General features: G+C 43.4%; 2 protein-coding genes across 5 annotated transcripts in view; one reads left to right on the forward strand and one right to left on the reverse strand.

The window, feature by feature from the left end:
* Window positions 1-7,776, reverse strand: part of SLC25A16 (solute carrier family 25 member 16) — a 58,707-nt gene extending 50,931 nt beyond the window's left edge. The window contains exon 1 of the mRNA XM_076010047.1: window positions 7,649-7,776. The gene's annotated coding sequence lies outside the window, so the exon portion shown is untranslated. The remainder of the gene's footprint in view (window positions 1-7,648) is intronic.
* TET1 (tet methylcytosine dioxygenase 1) overlaps window positions 6,067-23,575 on the forward strand; it is a 134,270-nt gene continuing 116,761 nt past the window's right edge. For 2 of the 4 annotated variants that reach the window (XM_012762670.3, XM_012762673.3), the window contains exons 1-2: window positions 6,067-6,332; window positions 16,860-18,889. In XM_012762670.3, coding sequence (XP_012618124.2) covers window positions 16,982-18,889 — 1,908 coding nt within the window. In that variant the 5' untranslated portion in view covers window positions 6,067-6,332; window positions 16,860-16,981. The other 2 variants (XM_012762675.3, XM_012762671.3) reach the window with 2 other exon arrangements.

Below are 23,575 nucleotides of genomic sequence, written 5' to 3' on the forward strand. Positions count from 1 at the left end.
AGGGTATAAAAGTCCTCAGCCCCCTCAAACTGGATGGACTTCTGGGGCCCCCCACTCTTGGGGCCCCAGAACCTCGTCCACGAGTGTATAATAAAGCCACATAGTTTGGCCCCCACTCTTTCTCTCTCTGTGTCTGTCTTTTCTTTTCGCCCCCGCCGAAAAACCTTACAGTACCAAGACCTATATATGTTTTTTCCTATACATACATACCTATGATAAAGTTTAATTGATAAATTAAGCTCAGCTAGAGATTAACAACTAAAAATAGAACAATTGAGTAAAATAGGGGTTACTTGAACACAAGCACTGCAACTGAGACAGTTGATCTAATGAACGCTAAGAGGGCTACTAGGTGACTAATGGGTGGGTAGTGTACGCAGCATGGTTACAGTTATAAATTGTTAATTTCTGGAATTTTCCACTGAATATTTTCAAACCACATTGACCCAGGGTAAGGGCAGGGACTACTGCAATACGAAATATGTTTTCTCTTTGTCCTGAGCTCCTGTCACAGAGCTCCTAAAACCCGTGGTATTTCCAGAGTGCTAGAAGCTTCTTTAGTTATTCATAACAAGCCCCTTTATCACAGCAGGGTTTATGCTAATGAGGTGACTTAGGGTGGAGTTGCTAGGTAGCCTAGGTAGCCTTAGCCTAAAGTTAGCCACCAAGTGATTCCAGGATTGGAACTTTTTTTTTTTTTTTTGAGACAGAGTCTCGCTCTGTCCCCTGGGCTAGAGTGCTGTGGTGTCAGCCTAGCTCACAGCAACTCAAACTCCTGGTCTGAAGCAATCCTCCTGCCTAAGATTCCCAAGTATCTGGGACTGGGAATACAGGCACATGCCACCATGCCTGGCTAATTTTTTCAAGATGGGGTCTTTGCTCTTGCTCAAGCTGGTCTCAAACTCCCAAGCTCAAGTGATCCTCTTGCCTCAGCTTCCCAGAATGCTAGAATTACAGGCATGGGCCACTGCTCCCTGGCCTCAGGATTAAACTTTTAGCCCCATCCACAGACTTCTGGGAAAGGGAGCGTGGGTGGGCTGGAAGTTACACACCATACAAGCTATTGGACGGTGCAATTTGTTGAGTTTTGAGTTGCTGAACACTTGGAGCTGCTGGCAGGGTGACAGCCAAGAGAGAGCTCGGAGGCTCTGTGAGGTCTCCCACTCACAACCTTGCCCTGTGCATCTCATCATCTGGGTGATCATCTGTAGCCTTCTAAGGCATTTTCCCTGAGCCATCCTAGAAAATTATCAAACCCAAGGAGGAGGGTTGTGGGAACTGTGATTTCTAGCTAGTCAGAATCACGGGTCACTGCCAGGGCACAGTGGCTCACGCCTGTAATCCTAGCATTCTGGGAGGCCAAGGTGGGTGGTGGGCAGATCGTTTGAGCTCAGGAGTTCGAGACCAGTCTGAGCAAAAGCGAGACCCTATCTCTACTAAAAATAGAAAGAAATTAATTGACCAACTAAAAATATATAGAAAATAATTAGCCAGGCATGGTGGCGCATGCCTGTAGTCCCAGCTACTTGGGAGGCTGAGGCAGAAGGATCACTTGAGCCCAGGAGTTTGAGGTTGCTGAGAGCTAGGCTGACACCATGGCACTCTAGCCAAGGGAAGAGTGAGACTCTGTCTCAAAAAAAGAAAAGAAAAGAAAAGAAAAGAAAAGAAAAGAAAAGAAAAGACAAGAAATCACAGGTCACAACCTGGAACTTGTAATTGGTATCTTGACTGAGCCCTTAACCTGTGGGATGGTTTCAGACTTGAATTGAATTACAGGACACTCAGTTGGAGAATTGCTTGGTGTGTGTGGGAAAACTCTCACATATCTAATCACAGAAGTGTTCTGTGCTGTGTTGAGTATGAGTAGAGACAAAAAAAAAACCTTTTTTCCTCAGTCTACCAGTAAATGCCAATTCTTGAAACCCTGCTCATTGTAAATTCTCTGATAATTCCCTTGGGTCTTTTCTACTCTAAGTTTTTCTTGCTCGCTTGGATTCCTAGCAGAATTGACAGCATTAGATCTTTTGTAATGCTTAGCTACTGCTGACTTCTGCTGTTGCAGATTTATCTTGCATAACTTTTTTCCTCATAACCACAAGTCCTTGCAGATTGTGCTGTCCCTGGTCACCAAGAGAGAACTAACCCTTTTCTACTTATTATTACATCATCTATCTATCTACCTACCTACCTATCTATATCTGACCCTGATCTCCTTAGGAAATAATGAGTTTGTTGTCTTCCTTAGTTCCTATGCCATTTATACCACCAGTAATTCAACAACATCTAGTATTGCCGAACTTTTAAATTTTTTTTTTTTTTTTGAGACAGAGTCTCGCTTTGTTGCCCAGGCTAGAGTGAGTGCCGTGGCGTCAGCCTAGTTCACAGCAACCTCAAACTCCTGGGCTCGAGTGATCCTTCTGCCTCAGCCTCCCGGGTAGCTGGGACTACAGGCATGCGCCACCATGCCCGGCTAATTTTTTATATATATATATCAGTTGGCCAATTAATTTCTTTCTATTTTATAGTAGAGACGGGGTCTCGCTCAGGCTGGTTTTGAACTCCTGACCTTGAGCAATCCGCCCGCCTCGGCCTCCCAAGAGCTAGGATTACAGTGAACTTTTAAATTTTGACCAATGGAGATTACCTTCTTTAGGAAAGAAGCCCTGTGTGTATGTGTAGGTATATGAGTTTGAGGAGAGTAGACAATATACATATTGTTCCTAGGGCACTACCCAAGGTAATTAGTAAGCAGGGCAGCTAAGATGACTTAAAGATAGAGCAACAGTAAGATGAGAAAGAATTTCAGAGTCCAGCGGGTGCAGTGGGGTGGCTCATGCCTGTAATCCTAGCACTCTGGGAGGCTAAGATGGGCAGATTGTTTGACCTCAGGAGTTCGAGACCAGCCTGAGCAAGAGCGAGACTGCGTCTCTACCCAAAACAGAAAAAATTAGCTGGGCATGGTGGCACATGCCTGTAGTCTCAGCTACTCAGGAGGCTGAGGCAGAAGGATCGCTTGAGCCCAGGAGTTTGAGGTTGCTGAGAGCTAGGCTGACGCCATGGGACTCTAGCCAAGGCTACAGAGTGAGACTCTGTCTCAAAAAAAAAAAAAGAATTTTGGAAGGAACTAGAGCTATGTTTTTAGGAATTAGATAAATACAGTTCCAACACTCACATTATGAGTATCTTCATATCTCTTTTCTAAAGGGGTGACTGGAAATAAGACATGAATTCTTGCTTTGTTATTCAAGAAAAATGGGTAAGTTATAATTGTAAGGATAGTGGGAAATTTCATAAACATTTAGTCTTTGATATTGCAGTCTGGAAAGAAAGACACTTTTTTTTTCTTATCCTTGGGTAGACACCTCATGTTATTGTTTAGTTTCTCATGACTTGTTCAACCTTTTAGTTTCTGTTATAAATACGCATCTCCTTTTCTGACTGGTCCAGATAGACATGATGTTGCTAGGCACTATGTCTAAGAAGCAAATATCAAGATGGTTTTAAAAATCATCTGCAAGCTGATGACTCCTACATTTGTTTCTCCTAGATCTTTTCCAAACTCAAAATCATCCCAGACTTGGCCATTGGGAGGGACGTATATCCTTTTTGATAGGCATTTAGATGGTTTCCAATTTTTCACTGTTGTGGAACACAGTGAAATTGTTCTATCGACACAGACACAATCCAGCCTTCATGGCTTTTGCACTTGGTTTTTCCTAAGCATGCACTATTTCCCCAGCTTCTTCCCTTACCTCTTTTAGAGCTATTCAATGGGATCTTCCTTGATTGCTGAATCTAAAATTGCAACCCTCCCCAGCACTCCCAGACTCCTTCCCTGCTTTTTCCCCCCTTCCTTGAACTTATCATCATCTGGCTCAGTACATATTCTGCTCATTTATCTCATTTATTTTCTACACCTCCACCTCTACCCAGTGCTGGAATGTCAACTCTACAAGGGCTGAGATTTCATTTTGCTTACTGCTGGTTTTCTCAGAGTTTAGAATTGTTCCTGGCACTAAGTAGGAACTTAATGAACATTTGAGGAATGAAGAGAATGGGTGTTACCATGGACATCTTTCTGCATCATTGTATGATTTTCCTATTTCAATACATTTTAAAGTTAATCAGGGCCAGGCGCTGTGGCTCACGCCTATAATTCTAGCACTCTGGGAGGCCAATGCGGGAGGATCCCTCAAGGACAGGAGTTCAAAACCAGCCTGAGCAAGAGCAAGACCCTGTCTCTACTATAAATAGAAAGAAATTAATTGGACAACAATATATATATATATATAGAAAAAATTAGCCGGGCATGGTGGCACATGCCTGTAGTCCCAGCTACTCTGGGAGGCTGAGGCAGAAGGATTGCTTGAGCTGGGGAATGTGAGGTTGCTGTGAGCTAGGCTGATGCCACTGCCACAGCACTCTAGCTCAGGCAACAGAGTAAGACTCTGTCTCAAAAAAAAAAAAAAGTTAATCAGTTCAACTAATTGACAAAAAGCTGATATTGCTGTCTCATGATAGTCTCTTTCCTTTTGTTCTTCATGAAAACCAAGTGGGTTTTTGTGTGTGTGGTTGTTGTTTTGTTTTGAGATGGATTTCATTACATTGATTAGGCTGGTCTCAAACTCCTGGGCTCAAGCGATCCTCCAGCCTCAGCCTCTGGAGTAGCTGAGACTACAGGCACTGGCCACTGCATGTGGCTGAAAATCAAGTTTTGAGTCGAACTCTCCCAATATTTCTTTCTTTTTATCTAAGTCCCAGAAGAATGTTTCTTTTTTTTTTTTTTTTTTTGGACGAGGTTCTGGGGCCCCAAAAGCGGGGGCCCCGGAAGTCGCCCCCAGAAGAATGTTTCTAACAAGATATTAACAATTAGGCTTTTTGAAGCATTGACTGAGAAGAGACAATTTTTGGCTATGAGATTTATTTCAAATGCCACATTTCTGACTTTCTTCCACTAAGGTACTTTTTATCTCATTGTAGCACTGAAAACACTGTAACGCAGTCATCAGTTTGCTTTGCTTGCCATCCTGGAATCTGTGTTCCTTCTGAGGAGGAGGTGACAAATTTTATTCATCTTTGTATGCCTATATCCTAGCTGAAGAATATCTTTGAATGACTTAATTAGTGGAGAAGGTTGAAAGTTTAGGAATCTCTTTTTTTATTATTTATATTTAAAATTTAAATAATTTTGTCTTTTTTTTCTTTTTTTTTTTTACTTACCACTATACTAAAGAGGAAGGAATCTTTCTCAAAAGGCCATCCTGGTGATGCTTATAAAGTATGTATAACAAAGAGTGAAATTTAAGTGCTTAATGGGGGTAGAATGGTGGATGAGACAATGAGAGACTGAATCTTTTCTCTTCAGTTGAAGTTTGACCTGGAAGAATGAAAGTTCCATGAACAGCATTTTCCTTACCACCATGACCCCATTAAAGTCCTAGATTCCTTTGCTTGTGTGATGACTGACTGCTGGAAGGAGCAACAGCCATCAAACATTCAAGGAGAAATTCAGATGCTCTAGTTAGTGTTAATTCTGGCATAATGCCACTGATTATTCCTCTTAATGCCGAAAACTTACCTCTTCTGGAGCCTTTATTTCTTCATCCATAAATCGATACCACCACCACTGAGATCCAGGGCCATATAACTAACAAAAATAGGATGATGACCTTTGCAGACATCTAGCGCAGAGTCAAGGAACACAACCCTCGTCTGGTTTCTCTCTTTGGTGTTCAGGGCGAGATTTTCCACTGCCCGCGACCCAGATACTGCTCAATGGTGTCATCTCTGACCTGGCACCCCCTTCATGTGTCTATAAACATGCAATTTAGAGATCCTAAAATCTTTTTTCTCTCAACCCTATTGCCCCCTCTGAAAAAAGGTAGTGACAAAATCTTGACACCTCTCTACCTCTCCAGTGCTCTCCTTTGACCTCCAAAAAACAGATGTTAGGAGAGAAGAGGAAGGGGCGGAGGGGGGAGAGGGAGGGGTCGACAGGGGAGTCCAGCTCCAGTTTGGGGAAATCCAGCTCGTGTTTTGCCTCTCGCTCAGCGGTGCAGGGTCCAGCGAAGGCAGAGCCCCAGCTTCACTCCCTGAGGTCTGTCCTGGGGAGACACTGCTGCTCCGGGGGGCTGACCTGGCGGGGAGTGGCCGCGCAGTCCGCTCCGGCGCCGCTTTGTGCGCGCAGCCGCTGGCCCCTCTACTCCCGGGTCTGCCCCCCGGGACACCCCTGCCCCGCCCAAGTCATGCAGCTCTACCTGCCTCTCCGCTGTGGACCTTTGGGAAGCAGCTGCCCACCCCGGGGGCTCGGGCCCTGACCGTGCCGCGAGCGGGTAGGTGTCCGCCCGGGAGCCGCCTGCGCCCCTCGCGCCCGCCGGCCGGGTCCCTAAGCTCCAAAGTTGTGGGTTCGAGCGCCAGTTGGAAAGTTTGCCCGCGGGCTGGTGCCGGCGTGGAGCAGGCGGACCCGCGCTGCCCTGGGAGCCCGAGCCGGCCAGTGGTGAGCTGGGGCCAGGGCAGAGGGCAGGGGTGCGGGGAGCGGGGGACTGGGAGGCCGAGGCCGGAGGGGGTGCGGGGGGCGGCGCTGGGTGTGGGCTGGACTTGGCGGGGGCTCGGCGGCCGTGGCTCTCCCGCGGCCGCCGGGTGGGCCCTCTCCCCTCCGCGACCCCCCACCCCGGGACGCTCGGGGCGCTTTTGTTGCGGGTGGTAAACAATGCCCCGGCTGGAGGTCTCGGCCCCTGTCTTGGAGGCCCCGCCGAGGCACTGGGTGGGGGCAGCGGGGGCGCCTGGGGTTCTGACCTGGGCTCCGGGGAAGTGGAGCTGGGGGAGGGCAAGTGTGGCCTGGGGGAGGTCCCTGAACGCGCGGGTGACCGCCGGGCCTCTTCGGAGAGTCGGAGGTCGGGCGCATCAGGGCGAGCAGAGGTTAATTTGTACAAGTTGTGGGTGGGGAGCCCGGGCCGTCCTGTGCTCAAGCGTACCCCCAAAACAAGTTTTCTCCCTCCCCACACAATTATATAGGGGACTGGATGGCAGGGAAGACACTTTGGCTTCTGTCTCCCTGAGCATTTTGGAGAGGCGACTTCAGGCTTTAGGGGCGAGTCTTTGGAAGGAAGGCAGATGTCGAGCCTTGCTGGGGGTGACTCGGAGTTGCGTGGAGCGGGGAGGAAGGGAGTAGGGGACAGAATGAGTGGTCTGTCAAAATGGCTTTTAAGAAACTCTCCTGAGCGCCACCGGGTTCTCGAATGCGTTGGCGTGACGGTCCCCTCCGTCCAGCTCGGGCGGGATCCCGGCGCGGGCCCCGAGGGTGAGAGGTGCGCAGAGTCGCGTGCCTGGGACGGGCCGGGCCGCACGTGAGTGGCCGGGTCCCCGCCGGAGGGCGAGGAGGTGGCTGAGGCAGCCTACCGCCCCCAGAGAGAAAATTCCCATTCTCACTCCCTCTCACTCTCTCCCCCACCCCCGCCCTTCTCCCGGCTCCCTGCGCCTCCCCCTGCTCCTGTCCCCCTCCCACCCCCGCCTGATTGCTCCTTCGACAAGGTCTGCGCAGCCCATTTATACATATATGTACACACACATGTAAAATACATTCCTGGAGAAGCAGTCAGGGAAGAGCTGGCCGGCGCTAGTAACCTCTCGGCAGGGGCGGGGGACCTACCTTGGACATTCTGATCCAGCAAAAATTAACGAGTCTCCCAGAGGACGGATGCATGTTGAACTTAGTCCCTTACTCGTCCTCCTTCCACATCAACCAGCCTCGATGCCTCAGTTTCTTAACGATGCCTCTTCCCCTCCTCCCGGGTTCCGCTCTCGGATTACTCAGCTCCTGTAGAGGAGCTGAGTAATCCATCGTAGCAGTGACCGGTTGATTTAGAAATGTTTGAAAAGTGCTTCAGGCCCTTGGAGCGAGCGAAGGATTAGGCGCCCGGCCTCGGGTCTGCAGGGCGAGCTGCGCGTTTCACCCGGGATGGATTGAAGGGCTGCGCTATGGGGCGGCAGCCCCAGGTCCCCACCAGACCCAAATGTGCTTGTCCTCCTCACCCTCCCCCATGTAAAGTAAAATAAAAGCTTTGGCTTAATTGGGCCTCCAGATATTATTTAAAAAAAAAAAAAAGTGGAAAAGGCGCTTCTTAACCAGTTAGGGCCAGGGTTAGAGCATATTAGGAATTTACGACTACAATTAAACAAGGGGGTGGGGGACACGTAGATAGGTACGTAAATAAAGGAGATGTTTGGAGATTAGTCCGTATTATTTCCAAGAACTAAAAAACTTGAGTGATTTTTGGTGTGTTTCCCGATTTTACCGTTGTAGAAACTCAGGTCCCCTCCTTCCCCAATTAAGGGATCTTAATGAGGTTGTCAACCTTTCTGTCTTTAAAGCCAAGCTATGCTATGGTTTCAATTAAATTTTAGCAACAAGATATGCGGGAAATGGCAAACAGTGTCCCCTTTTCTTTGCAAAGATTAGTAGCCCAGACTTACAACTCTGGAACCAGCACTTATCATTTTTGAGAGTTAACTTTCCATCTCTATGCTGATCTTCCAGAACCGATAGGTGGGAGGTTTGGATCTCCACTGTCCCTTGCTCTTTGTTCCTCTTCCTTCTCCAATCTGATTTGTCCCTCCCCTCCCCCACCTTCTTCAGTGGGTTTGTATCTTCCCTTTCCTGAACCTTTAATTCTCCCCCCACCACCTTTTGAGGTCTTCCTACTTCTAAGTCTTTTGATTCCAATTGTCTTTCTATATTCTGATTTTATTACTATAAATTTCTTCCCCTTCCCCAGTTTTGGGGCTCTTTTTTTTTTTTTTTTTAAGGGCATTTTCTTCCTTCTTATGCTTTTTCCTCTACTTCCTTCTAATGTGTTTTACGCCTTTCTTATCTTCAGAAGGGCCATTCTATCTCCATTTTCACTTCTCCCTTCCCTTTTCTGGCTCTGCTTGGGCTTTTTTTCCCCCCTCTTGCTCTTTGCAGGCCAGTAGGGGTTTTTACATATGGAAGGAGGCTTTCTCTAAATCTGCTGGCATTCTAGTGAGGTTCCCTGAACAGATTTTCCCTCTGCCGAGGGCTCTCACACTTCCTGTGATAGAAAACTATCTAGGAACAGCAACCGACTGCTGCCTCCTCTTCCTTTAGATGCAGAACTCAGTTGTTGGAGGAGACCAGGCGAGATGGTGTCTTTTTTAAAAGAAATATTTTGTCTTGTTTTTCTTAGCCAAGTGCAAGAGGCTTTAAGTTCTATGGAGCTGAATGGAGAGACTATGAAATCGCAGTCTTTTTTTCAACTGGCTCTATGTATGCAAATACCACTTTTTTGGCCACTGCTGGTAGTGGGAAGGATTGCAATATAATTTTAAATTGACATGCGGGCTGGATGGTTACATCAGTTCAGCCACTTCCTGCCCAGGGGACTACTTTGAGATCCAGAAAGGAGAGGTGTGGAGGTGGGAGAGGATTTTCTGACATGGTGCTGTCAATGTTGTCCTTTACAGACAACTGATACAGTTATAGAAGTCAACTTTTCACTTCCTAGGCAAGGTGATTATTTTAAAAATTGAAAATGGCTCTCCTAGGGAAAGAGCCTCATCACTTAGTAAGGTCAAATAATATTGAGGCAAAAATTCTTTTTTTTTATTTTTTTTTGAGACAGAGTCTCACTCTGTTGTCCAGGCTAGAGTGCCGTGGCATCAGCCTAGCACCTCAAACTCCTAGGCTCAAGCGATCCTCCTGCCTCAGCCTCCCGAGTAGCTGGGACTACAGGCATGCGCCACCATGCCCGGCTCATTTTTTCTACGTATTTTTAGTTATCCAGTTAATTTCTTTCTATTTTTTTAGTAGAGACGGGGTCTCGCTCTTGCTCAGGCTGGTCTCAAACTACTGAGCTCAAGCGATCCTCCCGATCCTCCGGCCTCAGCCTCCCAGAGTGCTAGGATTACAGGCTCCCAGAGTGCCCGGATTACAGGCATGAGCCACCACGCCTGGCCTGAGACAAAAATTCTGATCCTGTCTGTTGACCAAGGGGTGAAGGAACTTGGGGCCCTCAAGGCTACATGTGGCCCTCTGAATCCCCGAGTCCTGCCCCTTGACCAAATCCAAATGTCACAGAACAAATCCCTCTATAAAAAGGATTTGTTCTGTAAAATTTGGATACAGTCAAAAGGCCGCCCTCATGGATCCAGGAGGATCCATTAGCAGACTCCTTACACAGGCAGTGGTTATCCGTGTTCACTCTGGGACCTGCAGTTGCCACTTCTCTACTCTGTCCTTAACTTTTTATTTTCTACTTTGGGCTAGCATCATGTCTTTTTGTGTCTCAAGTGATGAGTTGGCCTCTTATCTCCTGGCCCATAGTTTTGGATCTCATGCACTCTAGTCCTCTAGACATTTTAGGGAAAAAGTTCTATTGCAAGTTAGTGGGTCTTGCCCTCTGGTGAAAAGATCTATTAACTGAGTAACATTTTGCATCCCAGTATTGGTTTTTGGGTGTTTTGTTTTGTTTTTTGCTTTTTCCTTCTAGGACAGTAAGAACTCAGGATGGTGTCAATTGCACATGGTTCCCTGTCTTGGGCTCACTACAATAAGAGAGTCACCAGTCTTATTTTCTGCTTAGACCATGATACCATGTAGCTTGAAGACATTCTGGGTTAGAATAAAACTGATTTTGAGAAATATTAAAACATCAGTTTTCATCAGAAATGAAAAGTGGGCCAGGTGCGGTGGCTCACGCCTGTAATCCTAGCACTCTGGGAGGCCGAGGCGGGAGGACCACTCAATGTCAGGAGTTCAAAAGCAGCCTGAGCAAGAACGAGACTCCCACCTCTATTAAAAATAGAAAGAAATTAATTAGCCAACTAAAAATATACAGAGAAGATTAGCCGGGCATGGTGGCGCATGCCTGTAGTCCCAGCTACTGGGGAGGCTGAAGCAGAAGGATTGCTTGAGCCCAGGAGATTGAGGTTGCTGTGAGTTAGGCTGACACCACGGCACTCTAACCCAGACAACAAAGTGAGACTCTGTCTCTAAAAATAAAGAACAAATAAAAATATAAGTTTGAAAAAAAGAAATGAAAAGTTGGCCAGGTGTGGTGGCTCACGCCTGTAATCCTAGCACTCTGGGAGGCCGAGGCGGGCAGATTGCTCAAGGTCAGGAGTTTGAAACCAGCCTGAGCAAGAGTGAGACCTCGTCTCTACTATAAATAGAAAGAAATTAATTGGCCAACTAATACATATATAGAAAAAATTAGCCGGGCATGGTGGCACATGCCTGTAGTCCCAGCTACTTGGGAGGCTGAGGCAGGAGGATTGCTTGAGCCCAGGAGTTTGAGGTTGCTGTGAGCTAGGCTGACGCCACGGCACTCACTCTAGCCTGGGCAAGAAAGCGAGACTCTGTCTCAAAAAAAAAAAAAGAAAAGAAAAAGAAATGAAAAGTGGAAGTGGAATCAGGGAAGAGAGATTTGACTCTTGGAAATGGTTTAGTTCATTTGAGTGGTAGGATCTGAGTATTCATTTGAAAATGTTCATTTTTATGTGAGTTGAGTACTCTGTGATCAATAAAGACATTAAAAGTGGAAGTGGAGCACTTAACAAATAAACATTTATTTAATTTATAAGCATTTAATTTATAAACTAAAAAGGGAAATTAATTTCAGAAGATCTTTGGGAATAATTCCATATTTAAATATGGACTTGTTTAATAAAATGGACTAAATTGCTTCTCCTCCCCACCCCCCACAAATTTCAAAATAAGCTTGCTGAAAAAAAGGAAAAAAAAAGATAAGCTTGCTGCCCCTACTCCAAGAGTTCAGCCCTAGGGACAGCTTAGTTTACCACAAAAGAAGGTTACATTTCATTAGTGGAGCCAATGGTGACAAAATTAGGGTTTTGCAGGAGCCCTTATTTTGTTTCTGGTTGTCTATGATTCTTTGGCTGGATGATACCCAGAGGTTTTCTCCCCTGCAGTTGGGTTTTTCAGGGGTCATTGGCCTCTTTCACAATCTCATAAAAAGGCTGTTACCAATTAAAGAGGCCACATCTTCCCAGTCCATGTTGTTCATACCTTTTCTATTTTCTTGACAGACTTCTTTTTTTAGGAGATAAGGTGTGAATGGTAAACATTATCTTAATTACAAGTCGGGATTTCTAAAGCATTTCAATTTAAAAATATAAAAGAATATAGAAGAGATAGAGATCAGGTTATAAACTACTTTCAAAAGCAGATCCCATGACACCCTCTGGCATAGCCAGATTACTTGCCTACAGATATGAATTTTAATTTTTGTGGCTGATTACAATACCTAGAATACATGTTCCTAATAAATTTTTAGAAGTGTAATCTTGATACAAGAGACAAAGCATGCTTTTACTGATATTGTTGAATTTCTAGAGATTGAAATGGATTCTTTTTTATAATAAAAAAGCATCCTTATAAAAATATTGTTGACTTTCTGCAGATGGGAATTGGAATGTCTTTTGTTTTCTAAAAATGTTTATACAAAAAGCAGCAGTCTTTGGACAAAATAGCCTACAGTTTTTTTTTTTTCATAGCCAAAGAGTGAGTTACTGTAAGCCAATTTTCTTTCTTTCTTTCTTTCTTTCTTTCTTTCTTTCTTTCTTTCTTTCTTTCTTTCTTTCTTTCTTTCTTTCTTTCTTTTCTTTTCTTTCTTTCTTGGAAAAAGGGAAAGCAGTAAGCTTAGGTGCCAAAAATTCAAGTGAAGTATTCTCTGAGCTAGTTTGTATTTAGTTCAGATTTATCAAATTGTTATTTTTTGTTTAGTTAATGTTATCACTATTGTCTAATTATTTATTTTTTTGAGACAGGGTCTCACTTTGTTGCCCAGGCTAGAGTGAGTGCCGTGGCGTCAGCCTAGCTCACAGCAACCTCAAACTCCTGGGCTAAAGCAATCCTTCTGCCTCAGCCTCCCAAGTAGCTGGGACTACAGGCATACGCCACCATGCCTGGCTAATTTTTTCTATATATATTAGTTGGCCAATTAATTTATTTCTATTTATAGTAGAGATGGGGTCTCGCTCTTGCTCAGACTGGTTTCAAACTCCTGACCTTGAGCAATCCACCTCGGCCTCACAGAGTGGTAGGATTACAGGCATAAGCCACCTCGCCTGGCCACTATTGTCTATTTAAAAATTCTTAAAGTCACAATGCATTGACCCTTGTGCTTTAGAATCTCTTGTGTGTGTGACCTATAGTGTGTAAGGTGGGATCAGAAACAAAAGAATATGATCTTTTTCTGCAGGATCTGGCAAACTGTGGGTTATACTGGTTCCATAATAATGATAACTACCACTTATTTTATTTTCTCTTATTACTTTTTGTATCTTAGAGTTGTAAACAGCCTTCTTTTCAAGCTCATATTGAGCTTTTTCAAGCTCAACACCTATTATGTGCCAGCCCTGTGCTAAGTCTTTACACATATCATCCCATTTTATTTTCATGATAACCTAATGAGGTCAATACTATACTATCCTTCCTCTTCTATTACACATAAGGAAACTGAGGTATAAAGAAAACAAGGAATTTGTCAGAATCACATGGCCAGTAATGTTTCTGAACTGAAAACTGAACCCAGCTCTGTCAACTTCCAATGTCCATCTTCTTACCCTGCCACACCTCCCCCCACACTCGACCTCATACCACAAGGATGAAACAAGGAAACTAGGTTTTCTTTGTAGGAGCCCAATGAAACTTCAAGACAACCTCATTTCAGATGAAGAATGTGGACTAAGTTGAAAAGTTTGCTGAAGGACACATAGCAGGTGATCACAGATTCAAATTCAGGGTTTTCTGATGTGAGATTATTTCTAGCCTCTAAATTAACCAGGGGGTCCCCAGGATTGCATGGATCAGTTCAATAAAACAAACAAAAAAAAAACAGAAGAAAATTTGAAGATGATAGAAGGCTGTCAACATTTTACTTTGCTCAGTAATCACATTAAAAATAGACCTGCTCCTACTTTTTCACAAAAGAAAAATGTTTTATTATTTTTTAAAGAAAGGGCATTTTAATGGGAGGAAACAGTAAAGCATAATATCAGAATAAAGGATTATTATTTAAAATGAATAAATACAGCTTTTTTTTTTGTTTGTTTTTTGTTTTTTGTTTTTTTTTTTTTTTTTTTTTTTTTTTTTTTTTTGAGACAGAGTCTCACTTTGTTGCCCAGGCTAGAGTGAGTGCCATGGCGTCAGCCTAGCTCACAGCAACCTCAAACTCCTGGGCTCAGGCGATCCTCCTGTCTCAGCCTCCCAAGTAGCTGGGACTACAGGCATGTGCCACTATGCCCGGCTAATTTTTTTGTATATATATATATATATATATATATATATTTTTTTTTTTTTTTTTTTTTAGACAGAGTCTCGCTTTGTTGCCCAGGCTAGAGTGAGTGCCGTGGCGTCAGCCTAGCTCACAGCAACCTCAAACTCCTGGGCTCAAGCAATCCTCCTGCCTCAGCCTCCCGAGTAGCTGGGACTACAGGCATGCGCCACCATGCCCAGCTAATTTTTTATATATATATCAGTTGGCCAATTAATTTGTTTCTATTTATAGTAGAGACGGGGTCTCGCTCTTGCTCAGGCTGGTTTTTTGAACTCCTGACCTTGAGCAATCCGCCCGCCTCGGCCTCCCAAAAGCTAGGATTACAGGCGTGAGCCACAGCGCCCGGCCTGTATATATATTTTTAATTGTCCAATTAATTTCTTTCTATTTTTAGTAGAGACAGGGTCTTGCTCAGGCTGGTTTTGAACTCCTGACCTCGAGCAATCCGCCCGCCTCGGCCTCCCAGAGTGCTAGGATTACAGGCGTGAGCCACTGCGCCCGGCCAATACAGCTTTTTGAAAAGTCCCATCATCCCATTTTTTTCTGTTTGTCATGACTGCTGATCACAGTCACAGACTAGTTGTTGGTAACCATACTCCTACACCATGCTTTCTCACAAATTCAACAACCTGTCAACTAGTTTGAGCTATTCTGTTGTCACATTCTTGATTCTGCAGTCTTTAGAGAGACTATTGATATATTAGTATAGTGGTGAGCTTCATTTTTGCTTATTACTTGGTCTTATTTTGGGTTAGGTAGGATACCTATGAGGAGATCCAAATGCAATTGATGATAGCTCGAGGTCAACCCTCCTTCATTTTCTCCTCTTTTCTTGTTTTTCTTTCCAATAATAGTTGTTTGCCTCGTATGCTTTATTGTTCTAATTATCTCATTTTCTTCTTATTTCCGATTTCCTTAGACAGGCATTCATAATAAGACTGTTGGGATCATTGGTGGAAGGGAGTTTAGAACCAACAGCCTTTGGATTAGGTCAAGTGAAAGAGAAAACATTTCTGGGTGTGGGCAGTGCCCACCACAATGCCTTCCTTACACAGAGTCAGCCCTCAACAGATATTTATTGGACCTGTGTGTCTTATTTGTAATCTAGTTGTCAATACTAACTCTTGAGATTTTACGCTATTTTTGTGCATGTGAAAAGGTCAAAATTTGTGGACTGTTAATCAGAATGTGGTATTAATATTGTTGGATCTCCAGGGAGTAAGAGTGTCTTGGATTATATTAGCCTCTTTCTCTGACTTTACTAGCTTTACTCTCAAACAGATGATACTTCTGCCTATGTGGGGATGTGCTCAGGAAAGAGACAACAAAGAGATGATTTTTTTTTTTTGAGACAAAGTCTTGCTCTGTTCCCTGGGCTAGAGTGCCATGGTGTCTTCCTAGCTCACAGCAACCTCAAAGCCCTGGGCTTAGGCGATCCTCCTGCCTCAGCCTCCCTAGTAGCTGGGGCTACAGGGAAACCCACCACGCCCAGCTAATTTTTTCTATTTGTAGTCGTCCAGCTAAATTTTTTTTTTCTAGTCTTGCTCAGACTTTTCTCAAACTCCTGAGCTCAAGCAATCCTCCCGCCTCAGCTTCCCGGAGTGCTAGGATTATAGGCATGAGCCACTGAGCCTGGCCAAGATTAATTTTTAAAGTGTTCAAATTGGTGAAGAGTGGGATTTAGGCTTTAAAATACATATAACTGGCCAGGCATGGTGGCTCACTCCTGTAATCCTAGCTCTCTGGGAGGCCGATGCTGGCGAATTGCTTGAGGTCAGGAGTTTGAAACCAGCCTGAGCAAGAGCGAGACCCCGTCTCTACTATAAATAGAAATAAATTAATTGGCCAACTAATATGTATAGAAACAATTAACCAGGCATGGTGGCGCATGCCTGTAGTCCCAACTACTCAGGAGGCTGAGGCAGTAGGATTGCTTGAGCCCAGGAGTTTGAGGTTGCTGTGAGCTAGGCTGACGTCACTGTACTCTAGCCTGGGCAACAAAGTGAGACTCTGTCTCAAAAAAAAAAAAAAGAAAGAAAAGAAAAGAAAGAAAGAAATTAATTGGCCAACTAAAAATATATAGAAAAAAAAATGAGCCAGGCATGGTGGCGTATGCCTATAGTCCCAGCTACTTGGGAGACTGAGGCAGTAGGATCACCTGAGCCCAGGAGTTTGAGGTTGCTGTGAGCTAGGCTGACGCCACTGCACTCTAGCCTGGGCAACAAAGCGAGACTCTGTCTCAATAAAATAAAATACATATAACTACAGCAGATGCAGTTTCTTATGTAGAGAAACCCCCATTCTTATTTTAAGAATTTGTCAACTTAATCTTCTGTCATAGTAATTAAAGGAGCTATATATAGTGACTCCAAGGTTTAAAGGATACGTTAGTATTTGGGGGGGGTGTCTATTACATATTTTTGTTGCAGTAAACATTCTCGGTTCCCTAATTTTAATTAATAATTAATAGTAAGTTCTCTATTTCAAATAGAAGAATGCACAGGAAAAAGTCTCACCAGAGTGTTTTTTTTTTTGTTATTTCAGACCAAAACCTTGTGTGACTGCGCTCAACAGCATTATATCCAGATTCTCCTCAGAAGTGAGACTTTCCAAAGGACCAATGACTCTGTTTCCTGTGCCCTTTCATTTTTCCCCACTCTGTAGCTATGTCTCGATCTCGCCATGCAAGGCCTTCCAGATTAGTCAGGAAGGAAGATGTAAACAAAAAGAAAAACAGCCAGCTGAAGAAGTCGTCCAAGCCCGCCAACAAACACGTGGCATCGGTCAAGACTTTAAGCCCAGGAAAATTAAAGCAAGTAATTCAAGAAAGAGATGTTAAGAAGAAAACAGATCCTAAGCCACCTATGCCAGTCAGAAGCCTCCTTACAAGAGCTGGCGCAGCACGCATGAATTTGGATAGGACTGAGGTTCTTTTTCAGAACCCAGAGTCCTTAACTTGCAATGGGTTTACAATGGCTCTCCGAAGCACCTCTCTTAGCAGGCGACTCTCCCAACCCCCAGTGGTCATAGCCAAACCCAAGAAAGTTCCACCTTCTAAGGGTTTAGAAAAGCAACGTGATTGTGATCATAAGGTACTCACTGACATGGGAGTAAAGCCCTCGGAAAATGATTCAGTCCCAATGCAAGATACCCTAATCTCTCCTACTATAGATAATCTAATCTGTGTACAAACTACATCTTTAGTTAAAGGTGAGAGTCAAGAGACCAGCCAGTCTTGGTCCCAAAGGGTTGAGGATTCCAAAATCAATATCCCCACTCGCAGCGGCCCTACAGCAGAGATCCTTTCTGGGCCCCTGGAAGGGACATGTTGTGATGGACTATTCTCTGAAGAGACATGGAATGATACCAGTGGTTCCCCTAGAATGTTTGCTCAGGACACTATGTGTGCTCCTTTACCCCAAAGAGCAGATCCCAAAGTTACCTCTCAAAGAAACCCCGGCATTCAGTTAGAAGACTTGGGTTCACGAGTAGAATCTCTTAAGTTGTCTGATTCTTACCCGGATCCTATCAAAAGTGAGTATGATTGCTGTCCCACCTCCAGTTTTAATAAGGTTATACCTGAATCAAACCTTAGAAACTGCTTGTCTATTGGTGGGTCCACATATCCTACCTCTGTAATAAAATTCTTCTTGACAGGCTCAGAACAAGAAATCCTTGGTGCTAATCCAGATCATCAAGAGGCCTTCAAAGCTACTGCAGATCAACAGGAAGTTCCTGATACCACCTCTGTCCTAGGACAAGCCTTTGGTGCTATCCCACATCAATGGGAATTTCCTGGTGCTAACCCAATTCCTGGTGAGGCCCTGGGTGAGACCCCAGACCCATCAGAGATTCCTGGTGCTATTCCAGTCCAAGGAGAGGTCTTTGGTACTATCTTAAACCAACAAGAAACCCTCAGTGTGGGTGGGGGTGCTGTTCCAGACCTGCCTATCTTCCTTCCTGTTCCTCCGATCACAACTGCTACCTGTAATGCTCCTCCCAAATGGCCTGAGCCCAAGAGCACTGTCTCAGGTGGGCTTGAGGTCCAGGGTGCTATGCATATTTTGCCTTTGGGCTCAGGACACACTCCTCAATCATCATCAAACTCAGAGATAAGTTTGGTACCTCCAGTAATGGCTATAAGCAATGTAGAAAATGAGAAGCAGGTTCATATAAGCTTTCTGCCAGCTAACACTCAGGGGTTCACATTAGCCCCTGAGAAAGGGCTCTACCACACTTCGCTGGGTGTTGCCCAACTCTCCCAGGCTAGTCCCAGCAAATCAGAAAGAGAGAGCTCCCAGGTCAGCACGACCAGCGTGGTTGATGTTGTCAGCACCACCGTGGTATCAATGCCAGTGTCACTCTCTAGTACCTCCTCTGCTTCCTACACAACTTTGCTACCTACTTTGGAAAAGAAGAAACGAAAGCGATGTGGGGTCTGTGAACCCTGCCAGCAGAAAACCAACTGTGGTGAATGTACTTACTGCAAGAACAGAAAGAACAGCCATCAGATCTGTAAGAAGAGGAAATGTGAGGAGCTGAAAAAGAAACCATCGGTCATTGTGCCTTTAGAGGTAAGAAATAGCCAAGGGGCTGGGAGACACCTGTGACACTTGTTATGGTGATCTGTGCAGATGATTTACTTCAATATTATGTCCTTTTACTTTGGTAAAAATGTTGCTTTAAGTTATCAACAAGAGTTTCTGGACCCACCTGAAGTATGTCTTATGCAGTGATGCCTTAGCTTATTTTTAGAATTTGTCCCAGAAACTAGAACATACAGTTTTTCCATTATAGGATTTGATGGAAACATAGGGAAATTATATGAAATGTGGTTTTGCAAAGATTTCCACTATGCCTCATTTTGGCTAGTTGCATGTCTTTTTTGGAAGTTAATAGAGTTAAAAATTAAGAGTGGAACAAATTCATTAATTCCCTTGCAGCTGAAAAAATCAGAGAAACTAAACTTCTTTCCTTTTGAAAGAATAAAACTGTCTGCAGCCTTAATCTTGAAACTTTGCCTTGGAAGCATAAAAATAATACAGCTTTCATATCATCTTATGGCCAATGACTTCTACCTACTCTGCATAACTTATAGGGTTATTAGAATTAAATGAAAATGATTTGGAAATTCCAAAGTGACATACAAACATTAGTTCTTATTATTACATTTTATGAACCTAAGGTAGTAAAAGTATTGGTTGATTTAGAATTTATTTTAAAAATGTTATTAACACTCAAACTGTTGCTTTACAGAATTTTAGAACAACTGCCAAATATGTTTCATTATTTTTAGATCACTCAGTTAAAGTTATGTTTATTGTGTCTAGCATGAATGCAGGCATAAGAGAATAGATAGATTTAAGAGTATTGTGAACTTTAATTCAGTCAGCCTTTTCTATTGCAATCTTGACTTAAATTATCAGTTAAAAAAGGCTGATTTTGTATTTGACAGAGCCATTGCAAACAAGAAGATTGGACATTTAACCAATCATGTATTAATAGGCATTTAAGGTGTTTCTAAAATATTTTGTTGTTAAAAACCTTATTGTAATGCATTATTTTCCTTTACTCCAGTCATTTTACTCATATGGTAGTAGATCAAATGTGGCCAGTTACTGATGGTTCACTAACATCTAAAACACTTAGTAGCAATATCTTTAGCAAAAAGACTTCCCTTATAAGCTACTGATTTGTAACATTTCTAACTATGTCATTGGCAGAAACACTGTATCTCTAAGGGACATAAACATTTGTTCTCTTCTTTCCCAAACCTGTACCTTCTCTTGCATTACATATTTGGTTCAATGGTTTACCATCTACATGGTCACCCAAAATAGAACATTTGGTTGTCTTTGTTTCTTCTATCTCTCTCACCCATTTATTTTCTCTTGTTCAAGATCTGAGCACTCCTACCTCTCCATTTTGTTGGCCACTGCTATAGTTGAGTCTTATATCTCTTATTGAGATATTTTCATTGTTATTTTTATTATCAACAAGTTTTTTGTTTGCTTTGTTTTAAGAGATAAGGTCTTCCTTTGTTGACTAGACTGGAATGCAGTGGCACTAGCATAGCTCACTGCAGCCTCAAACTCCTAGGCTCCAGGGATCTTCCCACCTCAGCCTCCTGAGTTGCTGGGATTACAAGTGTGGGCCACCACTCACAGATCAACAAGTATTTATTGCACTTCTCTGAGCTATGCACTGGGGATGTAATGTCAGCATACCACCTAGCAGGGATGTCAGAAATTTGAATAATGGCCTGAAGTGGTGCCTCACGCCTGTAATCCTAGCACTCTGGGAGGCCAAGGCAGGACAATAGAGACCAGGATTTGGAAGAGAGACCAGAGCTCAGGATTTAGAGACCAGATTGAGCAAGAAGGAGACCTGTCTCAACTAAAAATAGAAAAATTAGCAGAGCTTCGTGGTGTTTGCCTGTAGCCCCAGCTACTAGGGAGGCTGAGGCAGAAGGATCACTTAAAACCACTTTGGTATGGTGCTCATCGGCCACGAAATCTTGCCCATAGCTGGCACTCATAGTCCATTTTGCTCTTGTGTGATGAGGAAAGCTTTAAAGCACTGAAAGCTTGTTTTACTTTACAGGCAGCTTTACTTGTAATGTAAATCAGAATAGATAACATATACATATATGTTTTTATTACGTTATTTTTAAATGTTCACAATTTTATTTTGATAAATGAAAAATTAGAATTAATTCTAATGAAAGCTGTAAAAGTAAAAGCTTTTGGCTGTTGACTAAAATCCACACTCGGTCATATCACAGCTGTTGGCTAAAGTCACTGTGAGCATTCCTCTGTGGCTATCAACTATAGTCGACTCTCATGCCAAAGTGGTTAAGCCTAGGAGTTTGAAGTTGCTGTGGGCTAGACTGACACTATGGCACTCTAGCCCAGGCAACAGAGCAAGAATCTGTCTCAAAAAAAAAAAAAAAAAAAAAAAAAAAGGCCAGCCGCGGTGGCTCACGCCTGTAATCCTAGCTCTGGGAGGCCGAGGCGGGTGGATTGCTCAAGGTCAGGAGTTCGAAACCACCCTGAGCAAGAGCGAGACCCCGTCTCTAATATAAATAGAAACAAATTAATTGGCCAACTAATATATATAGAAAAAATTAGCCAGGCATGGTGGCACATGCCTATAGTCCCAGCTACTCGGGAGGCTGAGGCAGGAGGATTGCTTGAGCCCAGGAGTTTGAGGTTGCTGTGAGCTAGGCTGATGCCATGGCACTCACTCTAGCCTGGGCAACAAAGCGAGACTTTGTCTCAAAAAAAAAAAAAAAATTGAGGCCAGGCACCCTGGCTCACGCCTGTAATCCTAGCACTTGGGGAGGCAGAGGCAGGAGGATTGCTCAAGTTCAGGAGTTCGAAACCAGCCTGAGCAAGAGTGAGACCCCATCTCTACTAAAAATAGAAAGATATTAATTGGCTAACAAAAAACATATAGAAAAAATTAGCCAGGCATGGTGGAACATGCCTGTAGTCCCAGCTACTTGGGAGGCTGAGGCAGGAGGATTGCTTGAGCCCAGGAGTTTGAAGTTGCTGTGAGTTAGGCTGAGGTTATGGCACTCTAGCTAGGGCAACAGAGTGAGACTCTGTCTCCAAAAAAAAAAAAAAAAAGTTAAATAATAAGCTCTCCTTAGTGCAGTTCAAGTTTTATTTCTGAAAATCTGTTTATCCTACCTAAGTACATTTAGTATTCCTCTGTATATGTAATATATTTCACTCAAAATAAAACAAAAGAAAATAGAACAAAACTTCCAGTGCCTGCCAATCATAGATGAAGCCTAGATTCATCAGCATGGAATAAAGAGTCTTTTAGATCTTGACACAATTGACCTCTCTTCTATCTTGTTTGCCTTCATATCTCTTCACATTGTGCTTGAGGTTGGAGCAATATCCAGCTACTGGCTACTTACATTTTCCCAGTGCCATAGTCTCCATGCCCTGTCATGCCCTTCTTCCTTTCCCTATCTGACCCCACCCATTGACTCACCTCTTATTGTGTCATAGCTGTATATGTGTGTCATCCAGGTTCTATACCTGGCTATCTTGGCACAATTATAGGTGCTTCTCTGGGCTATGCACAAATACTTGTTAGTTGAATGAGAAGAAAATGTATCTGTAACTCAAATAATCAAGTTTATAAATTTAAGTGTTGGCATGTGGTATCCCTGGCAAGCAAGTGTAGTCACTGTTGTCAAGTTTTATCACTGTGGAAAAGACTAATATTTGTTGACAAATGAACGAATACCTTGGCTGTTGGTCATAATATCCTAAGTATGACATTCTTTATTCAAAAAACTTTCATTTTGACATAATTTCAAATTTATAGAAAAGTTGCAAGAGTAGTACAGAGAATTTGGTATATCTTTCATTCAGATTGCCCAAATTATCATATTATCATATTATTTAATTACTGTATCTCTCCCTCTTTTTCTGAACCAATTGAGAGTAAGTTTCACAAACATGATACTCCTTTACCCCTACATACTAGACAGTGTATTTCTGAAAAACAAGGATATACCGTTTTATTATCACAATTAGGGAATTAACATTGACCCATTATTATTATTTAATCCACAGACCTCATTTATGTTACACCAGTTATCCTATAAGAAAATGTTCCTTTGGTCTCCTTTGATCTGGAACAGCTTCTCAAAAAATTTAAACAACTTTATATTGAGTCATAATTAACATACGATAAACTGCACATATTTTATTTTATTTTATTGAGACAGAGTCTCACTCAGTTGCCCAGGCCAGAGTGCCATGGCATCAGCCTAGCTCACAGCAACCTCAAACTCCTGGGCTTAAGTGATCCTCCTGCCTCAGCCTCCTGAGTAGCTGGGACTACAGGCGTGCGCCACCATGCTTGGGTAATTTTTTCTATATATTTTTAGTTAGCCAATATTAATTTCTTTCTATTTTTAGTATAGACGGGTCTCGCTCTTGCTCAGGCTGGTTTTGAACTCCTGACCTTGAGCAATCCACCCACCTCGGCCTTCCAGAGTGCTAGGATTGTAGTCATGAGCCACCGCGCCCAGCCTGCACACATTTTTTTTTTTTGAGACAGAGTCTCGCTTTGTTGCCCAGGCTAGAGTGAGTTCCGTGGCGTCAGCCTAGCTCAAGTGATCCTCCTACCTCAGCCTCCCGAGTAGCTGGGACTACAGGCATGTGCCACCATGCCCGGCTGATTTTTTGTATATATATTTTTAGTTGTCCAATTAATTTCTTTCTATTTTTAGT

This window comes from Microcebus murinus, chromosome 14, assembly GCF_040939455.1.
Source record: "Microcebus murinus isolate Inina chromosome 14, M.murinus_Inina_mat1.0, whole genome shotgun sequence".
NCBI lineage: Eukaryota > Metazoa > Chordata > Mammalia > Primates > Cheirogaleidae > Microcebus > Microcebus murinus.